The sequence below is a fragment of the Pygocentrus nattereri genome, chromosome 22, assembly GCF_015220715.1.
Source record: "Pygocentrus nattereri isolate fPygNat1 chromosome 22, fPygNat1.pri, whole genome shotgun sequence".
NCBI classification, from domain to species: Eukaryota; Metazoa; Chordata; class Actinopteri; order Characiformes; family Serrasalmidae; genus Pygocentrus; species Pygocentrus nattereri.
The window spans coordinates 8,267,188-8,292,150 of record NC_051232.1 but is presented as its reverse complement, the minus strand read 5'-3'; the positions used below and the strand labels follow the sequence as shown (position 1 = coordinate 8,292,150).

At 40.8% G+C, this 24,963-nt stretch overlaps 1 protein-coding gene across 8 annotated transcripts in view; it reads left to right on the top strand.

Moving 5' to 3' along the window:
- ank2a (ankyrin 2a, neuronal) overlaps positions 1–24,963 on the top strand; it is a 99,812-nt gene that overhangs the window by 63,875 nt on the left and 10,974 nt on the right. For 7 of the 8 annotated variants that reach the window (XM_037532926.1, XM_037532925.1, XM_037532921.1 and 4 more), the window contains 15 exons: positions 158–312; positions 849–1,060; positions 1,768–1,975; positions 2,284–2,380; positions 2,939–3,167; positions 5,277–5,402; positions 5,514–5,636; positions 6,423–6,455; positions 6,611–6,632; positions 9,555–17,066; positions 17,662–17,739; positions 19,265–19,396; positions 20,523–20,663; positions 21,230–21,434; positions 21,581–21,656. In XM_037532926.1, coding sequence (XP_037388823.1) covers positions 158–312; positions 849–1,060; positions 1,768–1,975; positions 2,284–2,380; positions 2,939–3,167; positions 5,277–5,402; positions 5,514–5,636; positions 6,423–6,455; positions 6,611–6,632; positions 9,555–17,066; positions 17,662–17,739; positions 19,265–19,396; positions 20,523–20,663; positions 21,230–21,434; positions 21,581–21,656 — 9,349 coding nt within the window. The remainder of the gene's footprint in view (positions 1–157; positions 313–848; positions 1,061–1,767; positions 1,976–2,283; positions 2,381–2,938; positions 3,168–5,276; positions 5,403–5,513; positions 5,637–6,422; positions 6,456–6,610; positions 6,633–9,554; positions 17,067–17,661; positions 17,740–19,264; positions 19,397–20,522; positions 20,664–21,229; positions 21,435–21,580; positions 21,657–24,963) is intronic. The other variant, XM_037532924.1, reaches the window with a different exon arrangement.

Sequence of the window (24,963 nt, the reverse complement as noted above, 5' to 3'; positions counted from 1 at the left end):
TAAACTCATTATTTTATTTTTATGTCTATATAGAAGCTCCCAGCTTGATTTTCATTTGTTTATTCTCATTTTATTGTACACGTCTTTAGATATTAAACATTTGAATGTGTGAAGTTAAACTCTGACTGTAAGTCTTGTTCCTGGCTGTATCTGTTAGGCCGGTGATTGTGGAGATTCCTCACTTTGCAGCTCTGCGTGGTTCTGAGCGTGAGCTGGTGATTCTGCGCAGTGAGACGGGGGAGAGCTGGAGGGAGCATCACTGTGAACACACAGAAGAGGAACTCAACCAGATCCTTAACGGCATGGATGAGGGTAAACCCTACACCCTATACCTCTTTTCCAGTACCGGATTGTCTGGATGAGATGTTTTAGACTTAAGTAAGGGTCAGAGTAGCTTATTGGATACTGACTGGAACCAAACACTGCAGGAAAGTAGGGCTCCATGACCAGGGTTGGAGACCATCACTTTAAACCATGACAAGTCGACCAGATCCTCAAAGGCATAGATGAGGGTAAACCATAAACCCTAAATCTTAAACCTTACTTGTGGTTGCACAGACTACTTGATTTACTGCTTGGTGATAATGCTTGATGTCGACTAGTCACTGATCATGAGATTATGGCAACTAACAACATAGAAGACAGCAGGTGAGGAGCCTGTGATTTCAGGGTTCAGTTTCCTGAAGGCTAGTATTCTACTCATGATTTGGAGTAGAGAAGTGCACATTCCTATCCCTAAACCCTTACCATTAGCCCCTAACCCAGGTCCTGTATGGAGTAGGGAATGGTTGTGCTGCAGTGTAATGAACAAACATTCTTTTGCTGTACCTCTATTGTGTTTGGTTCAGAGTTGGATTCACCAGAGGAGCTGGAGAAGAAGCGAATCTGCCGTATCATCACTCGTGACTTCCCACAGTACTTTGCAGTGGTGTCCCGGATAAAGCAGGACAGTCATCTGATTGGTCCGGAGGGCGGAGTCCTGAGCAGCACGCTGGTTCCACAGGTGCAGGCCGTGTTCCCTGAAGGAGCGCTGACCAAGAGGATCCGAGTAGGCCTACAGGTGCTCATGGATATATCTGCAGTTCTTCTGTAATTGGGCAGTTCAGATCGTAGTGTTCAAATCTGAGTCATTACACATGGTTTTGCCAAAGGTACAGCTCTAATTTGTGATTAGGTGGGGCGGAAATGGGACATCACCATCCTACATGTCAATAACATTAGCTTCTTATGTTACTGTGGCATGCGCCCACCCCCCGGGCCCCGATGATGATGGCCATGAGAGCCAGGACCAGCGTCCTCGTCCTCCTCCTCCCTGCGTCACTCTCGTGACTTGCATATGTCTGGGGAGCTCGGGCTTTGCGCTCCACCCCCTCCACTCTCACAGCTCTCTCCATGGCGTCCTCGCCGAGGTTCATCGCTGTTGGGTGTTCGGGCCCCGCCTTCCTGCCGGCTCTTGCGGCCGTCAAAGTAGGGGCCCAGAGGGGCGGGCGGCTCAGCAAACTCATTACAAAGTGTTTAGTCTTCTAGTTCAGAAACAGCTGCAGTTCAAGTAAACAAACATAGCTCACTGCTGCCCTCTAAAGGCGATCGAGTGCCTGGTTTTTGGAAGACCCATGAGATGTCTCAAGGTGTTTTCTGCTTGCTTTTATTATGTATAGTTTAGCTTAATTCTGGGAGGATTTAATAATTTCTTTTCAGTGTTTGGAAAGTTGATACCATCACCCACCTCTGACTTTAGACTGGCTGTTTCCTGGGGGTTGTTTTCAGGCCCAGCCTATAGGGGAGGATATGGTGAGGAAGATTTTGGGGAATAAAGCTACGTTCAGCCCCATCGTTACTCTGGAGCCCCGACGACGCAAGTTTCACAAGCCGATCACCATGACGATCCCCATCCCCAAAAGCTCCACCAACGATGGAACCAGCAATATGTTCGGTGGGGACACGCCCACCCTGCGTTTACTCTGCAGCATCACAGGTTTGTTATTGTGATCATCACAATGACCTTCTCTATGGTCAGAGTTACTGATGTCGTTTTATTGACATGTAAATGTATTTTTTTAAATGTCTGCATTATTATTATTATTAAGTTTGGTAAAGATAATGTTTCTCCAGTAGGTCCTGTCTTCTTAAACCTAATGGCTTGCTCATGATTCCTCTGATTGTCTGTATCATGTGTTGTGAAAATGTATTTAAATACAGTGAACTTGTTTTTTTGCCATATCGCTCAGCCCTGCTTTAATGTATGGGAAATTCAGTATTACTATTGTATGTCTTTCTGTTTAGGAGGCACAACTCCAGCGCAGTGGGAGGACATTACAGGATCTACTCCTCTAACCTTCATCAACCAGTGCGTCTCCTTCACCACCAACGTATCAGCTAGGTCAGCTGCTCACTTTCATCTTCTTACACATTGCTTTTTAAATGAAACAGTAGAAGCCATATCGCCCCCTACACTTCCTGTAGTGTATTACAGTCTGTCAGAGTGACTGTGTGGATCATATGAACATTATAGAGCTTTGTAAATGAAACAGTAGAAGCCGTATCGCCCCCTACGCTTCCTGTAGTGTATTACAGTCTGTCAGAGCGACTGTGTGGATCATATGAACATTATAGAGCTTTGTAAATGAAACAGTAGAAGCCGTATCGCCCCCTACGCTTCCTGTAGTGTATTACAGTCTGTCAGAGCGACTGTGTGGATCATATGAACATTATAGAGCTTTGTAAATGAAACAGTAGAAGCCGTATCGCCCCCTACGCTTCCTGTAGTGTATTACAGTCTGTCAGAGCGACTGTGTGGATCATATGAACATTATAGAGCTTTGTAAATGAAACAGTAGAAGCCGTATCGCCTCCTACGCTTCCTGTAGTGTATTACAGTCTGTCAGAGCGACTGTGTGAAACCGCTGCAGTAATGCTGTTGTGTGGTGTTGTGTTTCAGGTTCTGGCTGATTGACTGCCGACAGACTCAGGAGTCGGTGAATTTCTCCACGCAGCTTTACCGCGAGATCATCTGCGTTCCCTACATGGCCAAATTCGTCATCTTCGCCAAAACACTGGACCCCATCGAGGCGCGACTGCGCTGCTTCTGCATGACCGATGATAAGATGGACAAAACCCTGGAGCAGCAGGAGAACTTCACTGAGGTGGCACGCAGCAGAGATGTCGAGGTATGATGGTGCAGCGTAGAGGAGAGGATGATGGGAAATGTAGTCCCTGTGTCTGTGCATCTCCCACACTAAGGTGGAGTTCAGACCGATAACATGAACTGAACTTCACCATCTAACTAAACTTAGATAAACGTGTCTTCAACTTTTTTCTCCTTTGGCTCAAAACTGAAATTGCCACTTTATGGATGTAAATTTCTGATCGTCAGCGACTACTGATGACTTTACTTCTACATCAAAATATAAAGAAACTATAAAACTATAAAAAGGCGACAGAACAGCCTTCGTCCACTTTGTCTCTGGTGGTCTAGTGGTTAGGATTCAGCGGTGTCACCACCTTGGCCGGGGTTCAATTCCCGGTCAGGGAACACCATTTGGGGCAGTCATGGACTGGAGGTTAGGGAACCAGCGTTTCGACCGGAAGATCCCCAGAGCCGATAGCACATAACTGAGGTGTCCTTAAGCAAAAGACACCTAACCCCCAACTGCTCCCTGGGTGCTGTGGATTGGGCTGCCCACCGCTCCGGGCAAGTGTGCTCACTGCCCCCTAGTGTGTTTGTGCTCACTAGTGTGTATGTGGTGTTTCACTTCACAGATGGGTTAAATGCGGACGTGAAATTTCTCTGTTGTGGGACGAATAAGGGTCACTTAATCTAAATCTAAGAAACATCACCAAAGTATATTTATAACCTAAAGTGACAGTCTCTTTGGAAAAGTTATGACAATTAAAATGAAATGCACACAATTTTCACCATAACTGCTCCAAATTACCAGCTTAACCAGAAACATTTTAAGATTTTTAACCTTTTCGGTTTTTACAAGATTTACAAGCAGTTTCCATTGTGACCAGTAGGGGGAGTGCAGTGCAACTTTGGCTCATGGTTCTTTGCATAGTCAAAAGGTTCTTCAGATTGATGAAGAATGTGTTGTATATGGTTCTATGTAGAACTTTTTTGAAAAGGGTTCTGCTGTTGCTTGGATGACAAGCTTGTATACAATAGCAGAACCCTTTCTGGTGCTGTATAGAACCCTTTAACACAACACAATTCCCAATAGATTCCAATTTCTACATAGAACCATTGGGTTGTCTTCTCCTCTGAAATGAGACCCTCTAATAAAAGAGCATCACTTCATTATCAGCTACTAGCGCCGCTCTGTAGGCGACCCTGCCCGTCTGCAGGGACAGCAGAGGAGGGGAAAGTTCAGCTCCTCACTGCTGGGCTTTAGTTATATTTAGGGATCAGACGCCTTCAAAGAGGGGGGCAGTTATTTATTATCACCCCCCCTAATTCTTCAGTGATATGAAGCTGAAGTCAGAGATTCTCCAGATTCTTGTTTGAATTTTCCCGTTCCAACTTAAATGGAGCAGCAGGTACATTCAGGAGCTTCAGGCATCAGAACTGCTGGACTATTTAAGGTGGAAAGGGAAAGTTAGCTAGCTAGCTACTGAGACATTAGCACGCTATCAGCATTTTTTCATGCTTGTTATGAAGAAAAACAACCAAAATTTACTGAAGCCACATTAAACTAATATAAAACGGTGGTTATCCTGATTTTTTAACAGAGAAAATTTTCACATTTGTGGGTTTCTTTGGTCTCTTCTGCTCCGTCTTGCTAGTTTTTATTTTTTCTCATATCTCTCTCTTTTTGGAGTCTCTGAAAAACCTCCGTTTGGAGGGTCATGAAGCCCCAACACTTCACCCCTCTATCACAACAAGAATCGGGACACCCTACACCGAAACGTGAATGCGCAAAACAGAGGGGTAGGGCTAAGTGGTAGGGGACAGGGGTGAAATGGGACTGGACCTTTATATGCAAAGTAGAGCCATTTTCACTAGAGCTCTCAAACTTTTGGATGTTTCATCACTGTCCAAAGAAAAAACAACATCTCCAAAATGATAACAGGAAACTGTTCCAGCTGTTCTTCAGTTCTAATGTGAGTCAAGGTAAAGGAGTTTGATTTCTGTTGAAAGGGCGGCTGTGTGGCTGTCATACAGAAGACTGAGCAGTGGAGACTCTTGTGTCTTTGCTGACAGTGACGATGTGTTAATATGCACTGTACCACATTATAATCAATGCCTTTTACATGAAGGAGCTCTGACTCTCTTGCAGGTTCTGGAAGGAAAGCCCATCTTCGCCGACTGCTTTGGAAACCTGGTGCCTCTGACCAAAAGTGGGCAGCACCATGTCTTCAGCTTCTACGCCTTCAAGGAGAACAGACTCTCGCTCTTCATCAAGGTCCCGTCCCACCTGCTCAGACTCTGACTGGCTCGTTGACGTGATTCATCCGTCCGTTTATCGGTTATCTGATTGTTTGGGCTGCTCATTGATCGGTGCTTTTCTTAACAGATCCGGGACACCGCGCAGGAGCCCTGCGGCCGGCTGTCCTTCACCAAGGAGCCGAGGACTTACCGCAGTCTTACCCACAATGCCATCTGCAACCTCAACATTACACTTCCTGTTTACTCAAAGGTACGGAAGAGGGTTAAAGGTGCAGTAGCATTCGGCGCTGATCAGCTCATTTCTCTAAAAATACAAAAATAATGAACATTAATGAAGTGCATTTATTATATGATGTAATAACTAATATATAATACAATCCGATGTGACAACATATTGTAATAACTGCTAATGTAATAACTAAGCTAATATGATTATAAAATGTAATAGTTACTAATATACTGCAATGTAATTTAATAACAAAGTAATAACTACTGTCATGCAATGTAATGTATTAATATAATGTAATAACAGATAATAGACTCGCATGCAATGTATTAATATAATGAAATAACTACTAATACAATACACTGTAATGAGAGAATATGACATGTAATAACATAATAGACTAATGTATTAATCTAATGTAATAACAGATAATACACTGTAATGTAATGTATTTATATAATGTATTATCTCTTAATATAATACACTGTAATAAGCTAATCAAGTGTGAGAACTGATTATATACTATAATGTAACAATATAATATGAAAACTAAAAATATGATTTAATGTAATGTAATATGATGTCAGAATTAATAATATAGTCCAGTGTAATGTTATAATAAAATGTAATAACTAATAATTTACTATTATGTAGTAATATAAGGTAAGAATTAATAACACAATATATTGTAGTAATAACTTGTAAGAATTAGTAATATAATATGAGGAAGTGTAATCATATAGTAATCATGTAATAAATACTAATATTACTAATAATGAAATTATTGCCTTATTATTTTATTGTTTCCAGGAATCTGATTCAGACCAGGATGCTGATGAAGAGGTTTGTTTTTTTGTCTGTTTGTAATTTATTGGTAAATGTATGTAATTTCAGCAGAATTATCACACAGTAATGCATTATTACAGAATTATTATCATTTTATTAAGTGGAGTTTAAACTGATGACTTTCTATTTTAACCACTTTCTTCCTTTTTCAGAGCGACAAGACTCATGAGAAATGTAAGCAATTACTTATTTCTGATTTCTATAGCGCTGAAATCCAAGCTTTACTACTGTGATCTCTTCACAAGCCCTGTTTAACTAAAGAAAGCAGTTTAACTGGACCCGAGGTTGCTGTGCTCTGGCTGCTGAGCATTTTCTCCTCCATCTTTATGTTGTGTTTCGCTCTGCTTATAACTCCACCCCACTGAGCGCAACATCACTCATATGCAGCAATGTTGCAGGAAGAAAACCTCGTACCTTCATTTTTGTCGTTTTTCAGTTTTTTTATATAATTTGAAACTGTCAAATACCCTTTACATTGTACATAAATTTCATGATGAATGGACCAAAAGAAACGGCCCAAAACGACTTGGAGAAAATTCTGGTTCCATTGGCTTCCATTATAAGTAAAGAAGGTTTTCCCTTCTACTGTGAAGTGACCATACTGGAAACATGACGTTTTCTTTCAATGACAGTGAAATCTATATGTACAGAGTATATACCTACATATGTATGTATGTATGTATGTATGTATGTATATATATATATATATATATATATATATATATATATATATATATATATATATATATATATAGCTGCTGTCTGAACTAAACCCCGTGTCTCTTTGCTGCCTGTATATATATATATATATATATATATATATATATGTCGCTTAGCATGCAGCTAAAACACAACTGATGGTTTTATCAAGATTCATGTCGTGTATTTACAGCATCTATGATCTGAGTAGAAACGAATGGCGAATGTTGTACTTTAATATTAAACTCAAGGTTGGAATCCATCTCCACGTCCTTCCTCGGCTGTGCAGGCTGGGCGCGTTTTCCTGAAATGAAATCACTGATTTCATTTGCATGTCACATGTCATACTGGCAATGTTGGGGTACTTACTCAAAAAACTAACCCTGAGGGCTGATTACTCCCGTGTTACTTTACTGATTACTTTCTAGATTAAAATGAACCTCACTTCTAATAGAAGTGCTCGACCGAAGTCAAAATCCAGGACACTCAACTAATAGATACTGAAAATAGAAACTTGGGGCAGTCATGGGCTGGAGGTCAGGGAACCAGCTTTGTGACCAGAAGGTCACCAGTTTGATCCCCAGAGCTGACAGAACGTGACTGAGGTGCCCTTGAGCAAGACACCGAACCCCCAACTGCTAACCGGGCACTGTGGATAGGGCTGCCCACCGCTCTGGGCAATTGCATTCACTGCCCCCTAGTGTGTGTTCACTGCTGTGTATGTGGGTTTTGTGGGACTCATAAGGGTCACTTAATCTGAACTTTACGTATATATATATATATATATATATATATATATATATATATATATATATATATATATATATATATATATATATATATATTATAAGCATGCAAATGGTTCATCGAGTGTTCATGGTTCTATATAGAACCATGGGCCTCATTCCCCAACTGTTTTTAAGAAGAAATTTCTTCTTAAACCCCACTTACACAGTTTTCACGAAGACTCTGATATTCACCAATGTTTTCACATTTGGGATTTGTTCGTAAGAACAGAATCTACACACTCATGAGCACAAAGGTGAGAACAGTTCTGCGCTTTAAGAACACGTCATGAACCTGACGTAGACCTTTTCTTAAGACCTTTCTCAAGAACACATATAAAAACAAACATGGGACAAAACTCCAGAATAAGGCCCATGTTTTTCACTAAAGAAGCCTTAAAGAACTGTCTTCTTTAAGCGTATTTTTAATTTTTTGCTTTTTTTTTTGGCTGAAAACTGAAATTGCCACTTTGGGCTCTTCTTTTAGGTGAAAATTTTAGATCCTCAGCCTCTACTGATAACTTTACCTCTGCAAGAAAGGAAAATCCAAATAGTCCACATCACCCCCAACACTGCTTGTTTCATGTACAACTGCATGGACACTGGTATCTCGCTTTGCATGGAAATAACTTGACTTGCACATGTTATATGTGTGCTTGTTAGACCTGTGTGCGTGTGTTCCTTCTACTTTGTGACTATTTATTATTTTATGTTTTTGCGTCTCTTTTATTTTTTTGTTATTCTTTTGTGTGGCTTTAGTTCTGTTTGTCATTCATCAATGTCACTATGCTTTCACTGGACCAATCATGTGTTCAGATACTTGTTTTATCACTAGACTGACGACTGAAAATGCCATAGCACCAGTGGATTTAAAGCATACCGTGTGTAGTGTCTGCCTAAAAGAGTTTGCATTCAAGGCCAGAGCCTTTTCAAGACCAGAGTTCACCGGACCAGAGTGCTTTTCAAGACCAGAGTTCACCGACAGGACAAACACAAACGTCTGGTCGGTGCACTATACCTGAGTTTGGCTGTTAGAAGGTTCTCTTCTTGTTCTTGTCCTTGATTTGGCTTTACTTTTTCTAGACAGTGTTTGTGTTTGTCTGGTCAGTGTATTCTGGCTTTATGCGCTCGATGGAAAAATAATGGGATTATTTGGTATTCAGTGTCTGTTTCTGTTGGCATGAGTTCTTAATGTCGAGAACAATCTTGAGATGCCTCTGTGGCTCTGTTTTGCTCTGTTCCAGATTGCTTTGTCCATTTGTTTATCTTTGTTTTGTATTCAGCTTTCTGTGTTAGTCTACCTCTCAACTCTTCCCTCTTTCATGCGTATGAATGGGTACTCTTATATAACATGTTTAAGCAAGTTATTTCCTGCCCATTGTGTCCCAGCTCTTTCTTCCGCTTTGCTTAGCTGCTCCCATGCCAACCTAAATTCCCCAAACCCATCATTCCAATCTAGTGACTTTCTAATCTGTCAGCTTCACCACACTTCTGTCAGTCCTCTCAACTGAAGATTTATTGTATTGCTCCTGCCCTGACCAGTTTTCCAATGTCTTTTGTCCTCTTCATTTCCCTTTTGTTCTTTAAATCCATTTTGCTCTCAAAATTGAAGATGAGGATGAAACAGAATCTACAGAACTTTCCATCTTACACACACAAATGGCTCATGATCCAGCCACGCTCGCAAGTCCAGACCTTCTCTCAGATGTGTCTGATATGAAGCAAGACCTAATCAGAATGTCCACTATTCTGACCACTGACCTGTCAGAGCAATCACTAGTTGCAGATGGAGATGAAAAATTAGAAACAGGCATTGCTAGTGCAGAGGCTGAGGAGCCTTTTGATATAGTGGAAAAAGTTAAAGAGGACCTGGAGAAGGTAGGCGAGATTTTGCGCGTTGGAGCATTTGGTGAAACAGATAGTAAAGAAACTGTAAGAAAATCAAAGTCTGGAGATGAAGACTGGGTACTTCAAGGTTTTGAGGAAACAAAAAGTAAGGAGATTGTTCATGTTCAGGAACCTTTACTCACAGAGGTCAGAATCACAAGAGCCACTGACTCCAGTTCCCCACCCAGGAAGGATACGTCTGAAATGGTTTCGCATCTTACTACTGACTTAGAGACCTATCTCCAGGAGATTCCTGTGGGAGCTCATCATGTTCAAGAAGGGGAGATTGTTGAAGAAACATTTACGGAAGTTGTGCTACCACGAGAGCGGAGGCGTCATCCTCCGAAAATCAAAAAGCCAGCAAGAAGGAAGCTTAAAGAGAGAGAATTTGCTAGTGGTAGCTCAGAAGATGAACTTGAAAGAATGAGTTCTGAAGAATCGCTGGATGGAGACACAGTTCTTGGAGATCCTGAGGTAGTGCCTGGACCAGCTCCTGTGTCCCCCAAAGTCGTGGACACTCCCATAGGCTCCATCAAGGACAGAGTCAAAGCACTTCAAAAGAAAGTGGAAGAAGAGGAAAAAGAAGAGAGCCTCAAGAAACAGGTTCGACAGGAATCCAAACACATGTCCACTGTCCAGAGCAGGATCACGAATGACTCATGCACGGTGCTTCCTAAATCACCCAAATCTCCACGATCCCAGACTGAGAGAATAGAAGAGACAATGTCAGTGAGAGAGCTGATGAAAGCATTTCAAACCGGGCAGGACCCGTCAAAGAACAAGTCTGGTCTTTTTGAACACAAAGCTATAACTGATCTAGCTGTTACTTCTACTGCAACTGCATCTCAGGACTCTCAGTATAGTCAAATCCTAGAAACTCAGCAGTCAAAGCAAAAGACTGGAGAATCATCACATGATGTTCTTGGCCAGTATCAACAGACAGTGATTAGTGATGAAATTGTACATGGACAGTCAGTGATTACCTCAGAAGATTGTGGTACCAGTCAAAACATTATTCAAACAGTTGTACAAGTAGTAACTTCAGATGTTTCACCCAGTGACCAGGAAGATTATAGACTGAAGAGACTGCACACTCCAGAAAAAATAGTCATTCAATTTGGAGAATCATATCAAGGGCCACATGAACAAGTAGAAAATTCAGATTATCAACTCAGTAAAGATTCAGAAGAGTCTAAAAAAGTTGAAGAATCAACAATAGGAGGGATTCTCCTATATGAGGAGGGAGAGCGTAGCCCTGAGAGGTTGACCTATCAGACCATTAGGCATGAACGAAGAATCTCTGAGGAGCCACAGATTAGCCCAGACCGGAGACCCTCTGAAGACTTCAGTGCTGTCATCAAGGAGGAACTGGAAGACAGTCCAGAGTATCAGCTCTTTAAGCAGGCTGCAGGCTCAGCCCAACTCGGATTCTCCAGAGAATCTAGAATCATTCAAGATAGAAAATCCTTGGACCGTGCTACTTTTGAGTACCATTCATATAAACCAAACTCTGTGGTCAGATTTGCTGAAGCTATGGTACACAGCGTACCATTCAGTCCTAGTGCAATCCATGATGAAATTGGGGAAAGTTTGGAGAAGGACAATGATAAAGTTGGAGATTCACCTGGCAGGACACCTCGTACAAGCTTAGGGGACAGTGAAACATATGAGGAACAATTTCAAAGCCCCCAAGCAAGTCCCAAAGACCAAATTTTAGCTGTTAAGGAGGCTACATTATCCATACAGAGAGACTTTGAGAAAGAAGGTAAAGATACAGTGCCAGATGTATCATCCATGGAAGTCAAATGTTTAGGTCAAAAGCTTCAGGGAACATATTTACAAGTGACAGAACAAGAAGATGAACATGAATATGAGGGTACAATGAAAGAGTTGACACCCACAGAAATCCAAACAGGCATGATGACAGAGTTGTCAGCTACAGAAGTCCAAAAACAAGCCCAACCAGAGATTAAGGGAATACATCTACAAGAGACAGAGAAAGGTCATCAGTATGAGGATACAGTGAAAGAGTTGTCACCTACAGAAGTCCAAGAACAAGCCGAAATGGAGCTTGAAGACACGTGTTTACAAGAGACAGAAAAAGATGATCAGCATGGATATAAGGATATGAAGAAAATGTTGTCACCTACAGAAATTCAAACATGTATCATAACAAATTTGTCATTTACAGAAGTCAAAGAGCAAGTCCAAAAAGAGCTTGGGGGAACATGTTTGCAAGATACAGAGGAAAAAGACCAGCATGTGTATAAGGGTATGATGAAAGAGTTGTCACCTACAGAATTTCAAACAGATATGGTGAAAGAGTTGTCACCTATAGATGTCCAAAAACAAGCCCCAACAGATATTGGGGGAACATATTTACAAGAGACAGACAAAGAAGACCAACATGGGTATGAGGGTATAATAAAAAAGTTGCCGCCTACAGAATTCCAGACAGCTATGATAAAAGATATATCACCTGCAGAAATCCAAACAGGTACATTGAAAGAGTTGTCACCTACAGAAGTCCATGAACAAGTTGAAACAGAGCTTAAGGCAATATACTTACAAGAGACAGAGGAAGAAGACCAACATGAATATGAGAGTACAGTAAAAGAATTATCACCTACAGAAATCCAAAAAGGCACATTGAAAGAGTTGTCACTCACAGAGGTCCAAGAACAAGCCCTAAAAGAGCTTGAGGGAATACATTTACAAGATGCAGAGAAAGATCAGTATGGCCATAAGGGCACAGCAAAAGAGTTGTCGCCTCCTAAAATCCAAGAATGTGTTGAAATTGACCCTGAGGAATTGTGTTTACAAGACACCAAAGATGAAGACCAGACAAGGTATGAGGGTGTGATGAAAGAGTTGTCACCTGCAGAAATCCAAGCAGGTGCATTGAAAAAGCTGTCACTAACAGAAATCCAAACAGGTACAATAAGAGAATTGCCACCTGAAGAAATCCAAACAGGTACAATGAAAGAGCTGTCACCTACAGGAGTCCAAGAACAGTTCCAAACAGAGATTAAGGGAATGCATTTACAAGAGACAACAGAAGAAGACCAACATGGGTATGAGGGTACACTGAAAGAATCATCACCTACAGGAATCCAAACAGGTGTGATTGAAGAGTTTTCACCTACAGAAGTCCAAGAACAAGTTCTAACAGAGCTTAAGGGAATAACTTTTCAAGAGGCAAGGGAAGAAGATCATTATGGATATAAGTGCGCAACCAAACAGTTGTCACTCACACAAGTCCAAGAATGTTCCAGAATGGATCCCAAGGGACTACATTTGCATGACACAGAAGAAGAAGACCAGAAAAGATATAAGGGTATGACGAAAGAATTGTCACCTACAGAAATCCAAATGGGCATTGTGAAAGAACTGTCACCTACAGAAATCCAAATGGGCATTGTGAAAGAATTGTCACCTGAAGAAATTCAAACAGGTACAATAAAAGAATTGCCACCTGAAGAAATCCAAACAGGTACAATGAAAGAGCTGTCACCTACAGGAGTCCAAGAACAGTTCCAAACAGAGATTAAGGGAATGCATTTACAAGAGACAACAGAAGAAGACCAACATGGGTATGAGGGTACACTGAAAGAATCATCACCTACAGAAATCCAAACAGGTGTGATCGAAGAGTTTTCACCTACAGAAGTCCAAGAACAAGTTCTAACAGAGCTTAAGGGAATACATTTTCAAGAGGCAAGGGAAGAAGATCATTATGGGTATAAGGGCGCAACCAAACAGTTGTCACTCACACAAGTCCAAAAAGAATGTTCCAGAATGGATCCCAAGGGACTACATTTGCATGACACAGAAGAAGAAGACCAGAAAAGATATAAGGGTATGATGAAAGAATTGTCACCTACAGAAATCCAAATGGGCATTGTGAAAGAACTGTCACCTATAGAAATCCAAATGGGCATTGTGAAAGAATTGTCACCTGAAGAAATCCAAACAGGTACAATGAAAGAAGTGTCACCTACAGGAGTCCAAGAACAGTTCCAAACAGAGATTAAGGGAATGTATTTACAAGAGACAGCAGAAGAAGACCAACATGGGTATGAGGGTACACTGAAAGAGTCGTCACCTACAGAAATCCAAACAGGTGTGATCGAAGAGTTTTCACCTACAGAAGTTCAAGATCTAACAGATCTTAAGGGAATACGTTTACAAGATGCAGAGGAAGAAGATCAGTATGGGTATAAGCACGCAACAAAAGAAATGGATCCTGAGAGACTACGCTTGCAAGACACCAAAGATGAAGACCAGAATGGGTATAAGGGTACAGTGAAAGAGTTGTCACCTGCAGAAATCCAAACAGGTGTAATGAAAGATTTGTCACATACAGAAGTTCAAGAACAAGTACAGACAGAACATGGAATGGTTTTTGAGTTCACCAAAAGAGGCAGTTTTGTTGAAGATATGGACTACAGCCATGAGGTTTCTGAGTTTGAAAAAAATGTACAGATTAAGGGAACTGATGAAGCTTTGAAAGTTATGGGTGAAACAGCTGAATCTGAAGACTTTGAGAAAATGCAGTCTTATAGTGAAATCCCACCAACTAGACCTGACCACCTAGCCACTGTCCAGCCTGTAATGATAAATGATCCTAGAAGTGTCTATCAGGGTGACTCACTGGAGACCACTCCTGTTAGAGAGGGTTTCTCTTCTCACAAGTCTCCTGACTCTATTGAGCCTAGCCCAATCAAGGAGTTCCCATGCCCAGACTCTTTAGAAACCAGCCCCACAGAGCAGAGACCAGGGCCTCAAACTGCTGAAAAGCTGTTTGAAAGCAGCACGGATTCTCCAAAGATTTCTGACCTCATGGAAAATATAGAAATGGAAAAAAATGATAAAGTGATTATTCAGAGAGAGGGTGAAGCCTCCCAACATTTTGAGTCTCCAGACACTCAGTGCCTTTCAATGCCCTTAAAGCCATGTTCAGCTCCATTCGATGGTGACCAAGAGGAAGCTCTGGGAAGCAGCGGTCTAGTGGAAGAGCAGTTCACTGCTGAGGAAGAGATGTTGAACATGGCTGCAAATATCAAAATACTTGATGAAATGACAAAAGATGGCACAGTAAGAAAGGAGATGATTGATTCCACAAGTTCAGCAAAGGTAGAAGAATTTGTGACTGATGGTACATTTAGTGAAGTGTCAGATAACATAAGCTTCCCAAAGAAATCCTGCTCTGAGATTGCAGATGTACATGGCTTTTCTGTGCCCATAACAACAAATTCATCTCAGCAAGAAGCAGATGATGATTTAGATTTTGCCAGCACAGTAAAAAAGCAATTCACTCCTGAGGAAGAGATGTTCAAGATGGCTGCAAAAATCAGAGTGTTTGATGAAATCGAAAAGGAGGCCAAAATGAGAAAAGAGAAGTTTGATTTCTCCTCTTCCTTACAGGACAGGGCAGATGAAGCAGATGAAACAGCCAAAGACACGAAACAGGAGGGTTCACTTGAATCTAATCAGGTGTTATCTTCATATCTGGAGTCTGAGCAGTATGATAGGCCAGAGTTGACAAAACTACCTCAAGAGATCAATGGACAAGCCATATCTGATAGTCAAGCCTCAGAGTACATAGAGCATGGTGTTTTAGAAGATGAAACACCACTAAAGGAGTCACCTATGCAAATTCACATTGACAAAAAGGACTGCCATGATGAATTTTCTTTTGAGTGCCTTACTAAACCAGTAGATCAGACTGTCACTGCAGATTCTATGGATGATAAGTTATCTGCAGCTTCAGCAGATTACAAAATTGATAGTCATGCTGATATCCTGGGTCCTGTCACGGATGAGAAAACCTCAAGTGCATCAGATGAAGCTATACCAGAAAAGCCACAGTTTCTCAGTGACACTGTGTGTCCCATAACTGATGCAGGAGAACCTCAAGGTCAGGCTTTTGTTCTTTCTGGTGATATTGAAGAGGAAAATGCAGAAGAATCCCACAAATCTGTTCAGGGAGATTTAGTTCCTTGGAGTGTTGAGCTGGAGGATGACGAAAGCTTTGAGTCACGGATTGAAGCTGAAGAGAGGAAAGTCTTTGCTCTGGTTGCAGACAGTCAGTCTCCTGGGACAACACCAGAAACAACTCCTGGTCGGACTCCTGCAGAAGATGGAACACCAAACCCTTTCCTATTTCAGGAAGGAAAGCTTTTTGAAATGACAAGAGGAGGTGCTATTGATATGAGCAAAAGGAGTATGGAGGAAGAACAAGATGCATTTGTCTTTTTCCCCCTAAGAGAGGATCCTGCTGAGGAGGCTCCTACCGAACAAGTAGAGGAAAGTGGAACAACATTTTGCACTCATGACTCCTCAATTGAAACTCTGTTAGATTCAACCAGAGCAGCTTCACAGGATGACAAATGCTCTGAAGAATATTCTATAACATCTAGTAGTCCCAGCAAGGTTTCAGATGGAGATATTCATGAGCCCAATGATTCAGATCATTATTTAAATCAGGTTGACTCAGAGCATTCCAGAGATAAGGATCTGGACTCTGTAGATTCATCCATAGCAAATATTGATACTGCCACCTCAACAGTTACCCGATCAGTTTATTCAGAGCAGGATCTGGAGTCTTCTGACTCATCTACAGAGGAGGAACAGCATTCAGTTATTGAAATTCCCACTCCTACACAGGAAACCATCATGCTCCCTAGTGTCACTGAGCCTCCTGATACTGATAAGACACTGCAGTCTCCAGCCTCACCCAAAGAGTTTGTTGCAGAAACTGAGGGCAGGAAACCCAAATCAAAGATACCAGTGAAAGCAGCAAGCTTTGACCAAATGTTAGGAAAGGGCAGCTCAACTGAGCAGAGCCAAAGGCCAAAATCCGAGGCAGACATGGGCCTCTCAGAGTGGGTCACAGCTAGCATAGACTGTTCCTCACCTAAACCAAAGCTTCCAGCATCTAAACTACCCGTGCCTGTTGAACAGACACTGTCTGGTGCACCCCAGCCAAGTGAGACCACTAAGCCCTCTGACATTGACCTTCAGAAACCTGAAGGTAGAGGCAAGCTAGAGCCCACAGATGAGAAGGAACATGTTGTAGACTGTCTTGACTCAGAAGGGGATAGCAGGCCATTGCCAGCAGTTAGACCCTCCTCTGTGGCTGAGGAAGTGTTTGAGACAAGACCCAACTGGGAGGATTGTGTGGAGACCCAGATCCAGCGAATCTCAGACAGCAGTAGTCCAGATCAAAGTAAAGGTACATGACTTGTGGCCCCTTGTTCCCTACCCTTAGAGACTCTTTAGTTCCATGCAAGGCCAAAAAAGTCACTTTTTGTTTCTGAACGTGTTGTCTTGTCCTGTCTTGTGATGTTTCGTACGGTCTTGTGTTGTTATCTGTTTTTTCCATTTTGTGCAGTGTTATCTGTGTGCTGTATGCCAGTGTTTGTGTCATGGTATCTGTTTGTCTTTCTTTTTATGTTGTCCATGTCCATGTGTTTATTGAAATCTCAAGATTGACTGTCTGTTTTTCTTGCTTTCTCTAATAAGGACACTTAAATAGAGCATCATCTTCTTTTCCAGTTGGTTGATTTTGTTTCATTTTACTGCATCACTTCAGCATGGATTGATTTCTGTCATTATTTTGAATGAACATTCATCGAAAGTCAGATTTCGTAACATATTATTTCACTTGCTTATTCTAATTTATTTTTTACCTGTATTAATTTCACAGGTGTTAAAATAAGTTTTAGATTGTTAGTTTGTTGTATGTGATGAGTGATGCGCCACATGATTTCTAATTTCTGGTCCCACAACTGTTAATGGAGCATACCTTACATCACTCATGTTCACAGTGGACTGGCATGATGATGCTGATCGGAAGGAAGAGACATTGGCCATTATTGCTGACCTTCTTGGTTTCAGCTGGACAGGTGAGTGGGGCCCTGTTTAATACAGCTGTACCGATTTTAGTACAGCGTATTCAAACACTGCATGCAATTGTAAAGTTATATCACTGATTCGCCCATCACTCTCTACAGAGCATCTCTCTTTTACCGTATTGAATGAAAAACACTGTTAATGATCAGAACTAGACTGCCTATCAAAGTAAAGTAGGAGGGACTTAAATAGACACACCCACACCCAAATAAGTGTTATTTTTTTTGTAATTCTACATATTGTGAATTTGGGGTATGTATTTTGGTAGAGAAACACTGATGGAGAACTTTTGTTTATCTTTTATTTATCCACTTAGAATAGAATTAGAGTTTTGTAGAATGAAGAACATTTTAATCCAGAAAATCTTCAAAATCAAATCAAATATTGACCTCAGGATTGAAAACTGTATCAAACCTCAAGAAATGCCTTACTGCACTTTTGGAAATTGTTAGTGTCTAATTCAACATGAATATTGCTTTATATTAAAATTGTATGTATAGTTTCTGTCCAACTTTATTTGCATTGCCCTCCATAGATTATCTACAGATGTTTAAATTATTAACAAAGTCGACTTTCAAGAGGGTTTAGACCATCAAAAAGGACATGAAAATGCAAAATATTCAGATGTGATTTTGCCACATCAAAACTATACACATCAGACACAGCGCAAAACTCTAACAATCAGTTTGAGCTGATTTTAGAGATGCAGATCCACACAAGATGAAACACATAACAATCAGGCTGAATGTCTTTAACTGCAAAGAAGATCTGATTATTTGCCCCCAGCAGAACAGAAAGACGATGATGCTGGACAAGTGTCCATTTTGGAAAAGTGAAAGTAGCATGAAGAGCTTCATCACTTGATTCAGAAGCTAAAACTCTGACTTCTCCCACATTTAACTTGATGTTTGTTGCTCAGTTTGAGCTGCTGTTGGAGATTATGGTCCTGTTAGTGTTTGTGAAAAAGTTCTATTTGCAAGAACACAACTGGAGTGTCATCTTGGTTGTCGCCATGCCAACAGCAGAGGTGACCATGATTGGCCAATGAGTTTATGCTGCTGGCAGAAGTTTGTGAACATTAAAGAGAGAGCACATAAAATAATGTTATATTTTTGCCATTTGACAAATTGTGTTTGGTGTGCAAGATGCCATCAATTGTACACACACATTATTTTACTGTCATTTCAATAAATCACATGAATAAATTTAGTGCGGTGTGTAACAGAGTTTGGGGTTAGGATCAGGGTTTAGGTTTATATTTTTGTTTGAGGTTGAGGTTAAGTTTGGGGTTAGGATTAGAATCAGGTTTAGAATTATGGAAAATTTAGGTAAGTTTAATAGATATTTAATGAAATATATGTTAAAAGTAAGGAGCAGAGCATCAGTGGGCTAGTTGTTGTTTTCATTGTTCTTGCTAAAGTAATGAAGTGCTAGGGTTAGGGTTCTAACAGGATGATTTATTTGTAAGTCAATAAAACCATGAACATTGTCCAGCCTTATCCATGCTGTTGTTGACAGAGTTGGCAAAGGAGCTGGAGTTCAGTGAAGATGAAGTTCAGCAGGTTCGTTCTGAAAACCCGAACTCACTGCAGGAGCAGAGCAATGCTCTTCTACAGCGCTGGGCCGAACGAGAGGGAAAACATGCCACTGGTCAGTCCTTCACTGTCTGACTTCACTGATATGCTGCTTTCTAGTGTAAATCAATCAGGAATTTTACCCCAAGGAGGGACCTGTTGACTTGACTTTGGCACATTCATGGAGTTCATGTGGGAAGTTAAATAAAACGTGGAGGTTGTGAAATAATTTTTGTAGTTATGAGCTACCACTTTGCTAGCATCTGTCCAAATTGAGCATGGTTTTGAAGTCATTTCTAGTAGAAATAACATATAGGTTTTTTTTTTTTTGGAAGGTGGCTCCTTCCCTCTGACATGACAAAAACACAGCGTCAAAACTCAATGTCCAGGCTTCAACTTGGGGGTGATCTTGTGGCACCCCCTGGTGGGAATCCACATTAAATTCCACCTAAGTGGCTTTTTCTGGAACCATCATTGCATAAATATGATTCTAAAAAGGACCATGGTATTGGTATGGAAGCAGTTTTGGGAATAATTGGTCATTATTGTGTATAATTGCTATCATTTCAAAAGCTTTTTAAATATCAAGTCAGATCGAAATGTTTTTTAAAACTTAAAAATACTTTTTAAAAGCACTTTTTCTAAGTTTTTATTTGATTATGAAAAGACAGCATGACCTGGAATTGAATTTCATTGGCGTTAATGTATTTTATATGGTCAAAAATGTGTGCATGTTCTGTATTTATTGAAAAATATTGTTCTGTAGTGTTTATTCGATGGGTTTTTCTGTAAGGACTCTTATTGTGAGGGTGGTGCTAGCTGTGGCTGTGTATACTAACAGTGTTGATCCAGTCTAACACTGATGGCAGAGGAAGTGAGACGTAGTGACAGACAAAATTCTCTTTATGTACAGCGTGGCTGTGGCCAACTACAGCCCTTTATTAAGCACAAAAAAACTTGAACCTCAGCTTTGCCTTCTTTATTAGCAGAAACACTAAAATATGTTAAAATTCTGAATGTTGATTCCCTTCTTCTGTAAAGTTACTGTTTTGGAGATTCTTGTAACAGTAGAGTTTAGAATTTAGAGTTACTAGGAATAACAAAGGGCAGTGAATTTAAGAATCAAAGAATAAGCTAGATTGTGACCTTTAGAACAATCTGTGGACACTTGTTTCTGACCTTTATTGCTGTGGTTTCCACAGAGGACTGCCTGATAAAGAGACTGACTAAAATAAACCGCATGGACATCGTCCATCTCATCGAGACGCAGATGAACAAGTCTGTCCAGGAACAGACCTCCAGAACGTATGCCGAAATCGAGAGAACCCTGGATCACAGTGAAGGTGAAGAACGCTTTCATACAGAGTCATTACCCTAGAGCTGGGACGCATTTAATTAACCTTTTTTTAATTTATGCATAAAACAGTCATTGTACACTCAATCATTCACTGTTTTTTAACATTATAAACCCAAATTTATTTGCAGATAAACATATAAAATTATAATTATTACAATTGACTAAAACAGAATTTAGCTCAAAGAAATGAAACATCCAAAATGTAGGTTCTTATAATATTATTATCTATAAAGAATCTCATGTAATTTGAATGTATTTGTTAATTATTCTTTAATCACCGTTTGTTGATTACACAATACTAGAACTAGTGAATCCAACATTAAAAAATAGTGTTTGTTTTGTTTACAACATTTAAAAGAACATTAAGTACCTTCAAGTCTACAACAGGTAGTAATCATGGCAGCTAATTTTTGTAAAAAAAATAGTCATGACTGTAAATGTTATAAACATTATTGTATATAAATAAAAACTACTGCAGAGTGTAGAAATCATACACAGACACTGTTTATTTCCTGACGAAGTTCTTCTCTACATGTTGTATGGTTTGTGCAGCGCTGTCGTCGGTGCAGGAGGACGTGGACAGTCCTCGACTGGTCAGGAGAGTGGACGTCTCCTCTCAGAGACACCCTCCCGCCGTCTCAGAGGAGGATCTCTCAGTGGCCTCTCTGCTGGACATCCCATCCTGGGCAGAGACGATGGGACACCCGCACTCGGAGAGCATCCATGGAGACATGCTGGAGGAACTGGACATCACTCAGTGAGAAATCACAATACGGACACACAAACATAGATACACAAACATATTCATTAATTACTAATAGATGTTAATAAGGCCAGAATCACAGTTACAGTTAAGAATGGTAAACTGACACTAACATGCTGGTGGTCTTTGTTGTTTTACAGGGACAGTTTTACTAATGCATGGGCAGCTCAAGAGGTCAGAATTGAGTGTGCTGGGAAATCTGAACACGACGAACAAGTAAGCAAAGCAGAGCTACTGAGATTACTGTGTTGGGTTTTTTACCTGCTGCACAGAAAGGCATGTTTCTTTAAGTTCTCAGATTCTGTCCTACAAGCTTCACATGGCACTAATGAGGCTTCAGGGATCATCCAAGAAGAGATGATCCCTTTTAAAAACACATTTTTGAAGGCAAGGGGTCTTTTACCATGACTAAGCTCAATGCAGAATAGGGATAGAAAAATTCTACACATTCATTTCATACTATTTTCTGAAAGACTGTATAAATTCTTCAGTGGAGTGATGATCACAGAGCTGAAACAAATAATACTCTCATTTGATTATATTAATACATTGATGATTACTTGGCCAATTATGGATCGTTTGCTGCTTTAATCCAATTTAAGAGATAAGATAATCGTTTAGTCCAACAACCAGGGAAATTCTCAGTGCTAAAGCAGCAAAATGATAGCAAGGCACTCAATTTACAGTTTGTTACTTATTACCGTATAGACTAAATATACACTCACCGGCCACTTTATTAGGCACACTAGTAAAAGGTTGGACCCCCTTTCGCCTTCAGAACTGTCTTAATTCTTCATGTCACACTTTCAACAAGGTGTTGGAAACGTTCCTCAGAGATTTTGGTTGGTTATTTGAGCTACTGTTGCCTTTCTATCATCTGGAACCAGTCTGCCCATTCTCCACTGACCTCTCACATCAACAAGGCATTTTCGTCCACACAACTGACCGCTCACTGGATATTTCCTCTTTTTCGGACCGTTCTCTGTAAACCCTAGAGATGGTTGTGCGTGAAAATCCCAGTAGATCAGCAGTTTCTGAAATACTCAGACCAGCCTGTCTGGCATCAACAACCACGCCATGTTCAAAGTTCCTTAAATCCCCATTCTGATGCTCGGCCTGCACTTCAGCAAGTTGTCTTGACCACCTCTACATGCCTAAATGCAGTGAGTTGCGGACGTGTGATTGGCTGATTAGCTATTTGTGTTAACAAGCAATTGTACCTAATAAAGTGGCTGTTGAGTTTATATAATACTAAAGATACAAATATTTAAACTCTGTCCTTCACAAAATAAACAATATGAACATTTTAAATAAAACGGCAAAAAATACACTAATATGATGAAAATACAGCTAACATCAAAACTGTGAGCCCTTGACTTCACTTTCGAAGGGGGATCTTGTGGTGCCCCCTGGTCATGGCTTTAACTGTACTAAGCTTAGGTTTTGCTACATATGCTGTGTTGGGACTCTACAGCGCCCCCCACTGATAATGTGTCTATTTCCACTTACATCATCTTCCCTCGTCTTATTCTGTCTTGTTGTCTTTTTGCTGTCTCCCCCCCCCCCCCCCCCATCCCATTTTGCCATTCGCCATCCAAGCTGTCATCTACATATCAAGAAGAAAACCAAACTCATTGTGATCCTTTAGACCACGTGGACACCTGTCTCTCACCATCACCGACATTTCTATCTAAATGTTTAGAGCAGCAGCCACTTGTTGTAAGTAGGAAGAACTTCTTCAATTTCAGTCAAGTGTCCATTGATAGATTTTCAGAAGAAATTTCAGCAGGAGAGCCCTCAAACGAACGGGTGCATGCTTCTCAAGATCATGGACCAGAAAGCCTGGAGGATTCTCCACTTGAGGATCTCTCTCCTGTGTGTGAAAAAAGTGATATCGAAGGAAATGAAAAGTCCTTGTCAGAATTAATACAATCGCCACTCTCTGAAACGATTGAAACTTCAGACATCCTGCTATCGTTCTCTAAAGATAATGAGCAATCTTCCGGTATACAGGTTCCTGAGAGTGAACAGACATCTGGGCGAGTATGTATCTCCCCATTGCCAGTTCAAATGTTGTTTGATGGCCCTCCAGTGAACTGGGTGTCTTCAACACTGCCAGATCAGCAGGATCAAGGGGTTTCACAGGCAACCCCAGAGCTCACTAAGACCCCCATAGAATCAGATTACGTATTTGTTGAATCTGATCAGATCTCTGATTGTCCAATGCAGTTTAGGGACTTTCATCCATCTGCTGTAAGTGAAATGCACAAAGTGACGGAACAAGAAGGTATTGTGTCAACAGATACAGTAACTTCCACACAGTCATCTTGTAACCTTGAATATGCCATGGAAAAGCAAGGCTTTTCAGCAAAATTAGATGAAGTTTCCCAGACAATTGAAACAGAGAAGGAAACAGTTAATCCAGATGAATTTGTCATCATCCCAAATGATTCTGAGTTGCAAGAAGACAAATATCCTGCAAAATCAAGTGCATCTTCTATGGAATCTCCAGAACTAATACATTATAAATCAGAGAAACTATGTGATGAACATGATTCTGCACAAGAACAAGAGGTTCTCCAAATGCAAGATGGCCAAAGAACCCCCAGTGATTACGCTAATGATAGTAAAATGAGTTGCGATGCTCAGTTTGAAAACACCACTATGCCAAACTCTTGGAACAAGACCACCCTTCATAGAGAAGTGTCACCATTTTCTGCCTCTGATGTTTCTCCACAAACACCAGAAACAGTTAGAAGCGCTCAGCACTTTGAGTTTGGGGATATACTTTCAGAAACAGTCAGCACTGAGCCAAACTTTGTCAAGGAGCAATTTTCTGTTCTTACCAAAGATGCAGGAGATTCTTACCAAAGGATTCTTACCAAAGATTCCCTGGCTTCAGAGTCTAAAGACTCAAAACGATCACTGTCTCAGTCATTTGCACCAGTGTCACAATATTCAGAAAAGGCTTCTTTGGTCCGTAGTTTCTCAGAGGCTGAGCAAACAGACACTTTTACCACAGATCAATATTTGCCATTGCCTCAAAGACCTGTTTCCATAGAGCATCCGTTGCCTGGTCAACTGGTCATCTCAGAACCTGTTGCTTCAAAAGATTTTGGAACTGAAAATGATAATACACTCATAAAGACCTTGGCTGACAAATCTCACTCTACAATTGAGCCTGAAATTGTGGTACCAGATGACCCTGCAGAGGATTCTACTTCAATCACAATCTGTGAATCTTTCAAAGTCTCAGATGGAAAGCCTTGTGTTCCCCCGAGAGTTCTCCAGAGGCCTGAAGACTCTGATTCTGAGACCTTCTTTGAATGCAAACAGACAGTCTCTGATTACTCAGAACCAGAGCTAGATGGTTGTTTTGATAAACCAAAGCCACAACTCCAAACCCAATGGCCTTCTTCTTCTAGCAACCTTAAAAAAGTCTTTTGGGGTTCCATCCAGTCTTTGGGAAGTGAAGACTATGAGGATGCGCCAATCATCCAGGAGCCCTCAGAAAAATCTCAGG